At 32.5% G+C, this 3,876-nt stretch overlaps 1 protein-coding gene across 1 annotated transcript; it reads left to right on the forward strand.

Moving 5' to 3' along the window:
* The first annotated feature begins 237 nt into the window (after positions 1–237).
* Positions 238–3,146, forward strand: l(2)efl (lethal (2) essential for life). The gene is made up of 3 exons (XM_089638791.1): positions 238–395; positions 2,179–2,421; positions 2,601–3,146. The coding sequence occupies exons 2-3, from the start codon at positions 2,179–2,181 to the stop codon at positions 2,922–2,924; spliced, it is 567 nt and encodes a 188-aa protein (XP_089494917.1). The 5' UTR covers positions 238–395; the 3' UTR covers positions 2,925–3,146.
* Positions 3,147–3,876: the final 730 nt, after the last annotated feature.

Genomic DNA, 3,876 nt, shown 5'->3' on the forward strand with positions numbered 1-3,876 from the left:
GGAAAATAATGCACGGGTGAACCTTGAGATAATTATAATAAGATGACAAATTAATACATAATAATCGCTTCATTCCCACCTTCCATCCTGGTCACCTCCCGCTCACGGCAAATAGTCGAATATTTCATATTATCGATCGTAAATAACAATAATTTACTCTTGGCACAGGCTCATTCTTCCCCACACTTTGGTCACCGCTGCTAAATCTGTTCTCTGTATCATAGCCCCTAGGAACTAGGAAGCTAGAAGCGTCTGCGGTGGGCGGAAGATCTCCGCATCTCTCGTTATAAGAGTCTGCGTTCTGGACCAACTGTCATACGAATTCAAGCAGTGTTTACTTACGCTTCGACTCCAGTTTTCTTTGCATTTCTTTTGTGTTCTTGTGCTTTATCAAGGTAAGTTTTAATACAAATATCCATAAATATATTGTTTCGAGTTTTAATTTTATTTAATATGCTTTATTGAAATCTCCTTCAAATAAATAAATGTCCGGTATTTACTGAAGTTACAAGTGGATGGAGTGATATTGAAGTGAAATAATAGGCATAACATTTTTTTATAAACTACAAACGCCTCTAAATGATTTTTTTTTATTAAAATATTGTTGATATATACCTGATTCATTCGTTGAAAGGATAAAGTGTTATTTTTAATAACTTTTCATAAAAACATGTCATTTTATCTTTAAGTGCATTTTGCAAAAAGTGTAAAGTAATTATACAGCGCATAACTTTCTTTGTTAAGATCACACCTTTTTGCAATTGATAAAAATATACAAACCCATTATTTAAATTTTCTTTTACTGAAAAAGAAAACAAAATCACATAAATGAGAGAGTTTGTTAATATCCATTCGCCTTCTACCACGTTTTGTCGCAACCATGTTTAGTTTCAGGCTTTTAGAATGTTTTCTTCTCCCTCGGTTTTGAAAACGATTTGCAAAAAAAAACTTCGTATTTTTTTGACAGTTTCTTGTACTTAGCTTCCTTCAAATTTCATGCTTTCTTTTAACATCATATATATATATATATATATATATATATATATATATATATATATATATATATATATATATATATATATATATATATATATATATATATATATAATAGTTCACAATTTACTAAATCCTAAAATCTGTTTCTCCACATTTTTGTTAGATTCTTATTTTCTTGCTAGTTTGGGAGGCCGCTCCAAAATAAACATGACTAATTCTAATGGCTACCCCACGAGAAACTGTGGAGATTTTAGACTTACAAAAACAAATTTTTCGGGAACAAAATAATATCTATTTTAAAGAATTTAAGATTTTTAATGAACTACCGACACATGTTAAATAAGCTAAAAGCCTTGCTGTTTTTCATGGGTTATGCCTAAATACTAAAAAGAATAAGTTTTAGATTAATGTAAAGTGTCCATAATGTCATAGAAATAAGTTATTAAAAGGTTAATACTGGATATAAAAATATTATTTTCATTACTAAATAAAAACATACAAAAAATTACATAGCCACCTCTACCACCTATTATTATTTTATAAATTTTGAAAAGGAATTTTCAGGCATTCTTTCCCTAACGCCAAAAACAATAATAAATAACAAGTAAATGTTGGCCAGATAGGAGGCACCTGTGAATTGAGTCAGTATTCCGGAATCATAGGTTTGGACTCGCGCCAATCTATTCCCGAAATAACTAGATTCATTGCTTGGGTTATGCATTTATGATTCAGATTTGTGTATAAATAAGCTTTAGTATTCACGAATAGCATTTTCATATGTAACAATAACTTGAGGTGGTTTGTTAACAAGTTCCTAAGTATTTTATTTTGTCAGCGCCCTTGAGGTGATTTTTCACGAAAATGGCGCTGTATAAATTAGCCAAATATTATAGTATTGTCTTCTTTGAGCTTTTCATAATTTCAGAGATTCAATTCACAATTTTTTTTAAATTTTGCCTTATAAGTACCTACTTATCTATGGGGTATTGTAAATAGTCTATCAAAATAATTTGACGGCAGTATAATCACTTTTTAAAATATGTATATCAATGTATTGCCCTTATGCCCTTGAGGTGATTTTTCACAAAAACGGCGCTCTACAAATTATCCAATTATTATTATTATTATTATTACATTATTTACTTACAGATATTTTTTACAGCATTTTTTTTTAATTTCCAGATGTCAGTAGTTCCACTAATGTTCCGTGACTGGTGGGAAGACTTCGAGAGGGAGCGTCCATCCCGCCTGCTTGATCAACACTTTGGTGCCGGACTGAGGAGGGATGACCTCCTGTCGTCTCTTGGTTCCTTCCAATCCAACAACTCTATCTTCCGCAACTCCTACTTCAGGCCCTGGAGGACACACAACATCACCAGGCAGGAATCTGCTTCTACAATCAACTTGGATAAGGAAAAGTTTGAGGTGACTACAGACTAAAATGTAATTTAGTAGCGATGTAGACGCGTCCTACCAACCACCGTGTTCCTGGGATACAGGGTGGAGGGATGAGACATTCATTTTCATGAAAATGTAATTAATCATAACATTCATACCAATTGGGTACACGGAGACACTGTTATAACACATTATACTTTTTACAGGTCATCCTTGACGTTCAGCAGTTCTCCCCTAATGAAATCACAGTCAAAACAATCAACAACAGTGTGATTGTTGAAGGCAAACACGAAGAGAAACAAGACGAACATGGCTTCATTTCAAGGCAATTCACAAGGCGTTATGTCCTTCCCCAGGGACATGAGGCCTCAGAAGTTATTTCGTCTCTCTCTTCAGACGGTGTCTTGACTATCTGCTCCCTGAAGAAGGCTCTGCCTCCACCGGGAACAGAAAGAGTAGTCCCCATTACCCAGACTGGACCAACACGACCAAAGGAAACACAGCCCACAGTTGAAACACCCAAAGATTAAATTAAATATGTAAAATACCGTACCTACTATTTTTGTACTTTACCTACTATTAAGATTTTCGTTTTATAATTTATTTTTATTGCTATGCACGTTTTTGTATTTATGCATTTAAAACATTTTTTGTTTGTAAATTAATTACACTGTAATTATATAATTTATTTGTCATGCCTAAAAAGTATTAATTATTATTGAAAATAAAATACAAAGTACCTGCCTATTAAATTTATTTTTATTATCACTACTTATCATCTAGTATTTACATCTAATATCTATGCTCACATCCAGTGCTGCCAGATGCATGGATTTTACCATGTTTTCATGGTTTTTCGAATCATTTACATATACATTTTTTTTTCGAAAAACAATCCCAAAAGTTTTCAAAAAACCGTATCTGGTTTTATCGAAAAACAAGACATGGTATTTTACCGGTCACCAAAAATGTATACTTTTGAGTGAGACATTTTTTTAGCATGGGCCGCGTGGAAGAAATCCCTAATTCAGGAATATAAAATGCATATTTTTATTCAGTTGTGGTTTCAGTAGGGAAACGGAGTTCCTAAAAAAATATTTCACCAGATAGATAGATCATTTAACAACATAATTAGAAAAAAATCCAAAGCAACATTGCACTTTTAATCAACTTATTTTATGATTTTTCGGTTGCATTTAAAAAAAATCAACAATCATTACATTTGGAGTATTTGGATGGATTACTAACTTTCTCCCTATTACTCCACGTAGATATCATTTACTTCGGTACCGTTGTTTTATTGCAATTCCCGATAAAAAAAAAACTTACGAAAAACACGCTTTGCATCCTTCAAAGCATAGTTTTAACAATTATGTTTCTTTTACCCCTGAAACATGGTTTTTCATTTTTGGGACATGGTATCACTGCTCACATCCGTCGACGAATTAATTTTTCTATGACTTTTCTATGTATTTATCTGCC

Source organism: Hesperophylax consimilis, chromosome 13 (genome assembly GCF_061612785.1).
Source record: "Hesperophylax consimilis isolate HC1 chromosome 13, BYU_Hcon_1.0, whole genome shotgun sequence".
NCBI classification, from domain to species: domain Eukaryota; kingdom Metazoa; phylum Arthropoda; class Insecta; order Trichoptera; family Limnephilidae; genus Hesperophylax; species Hesperophylax consimilis.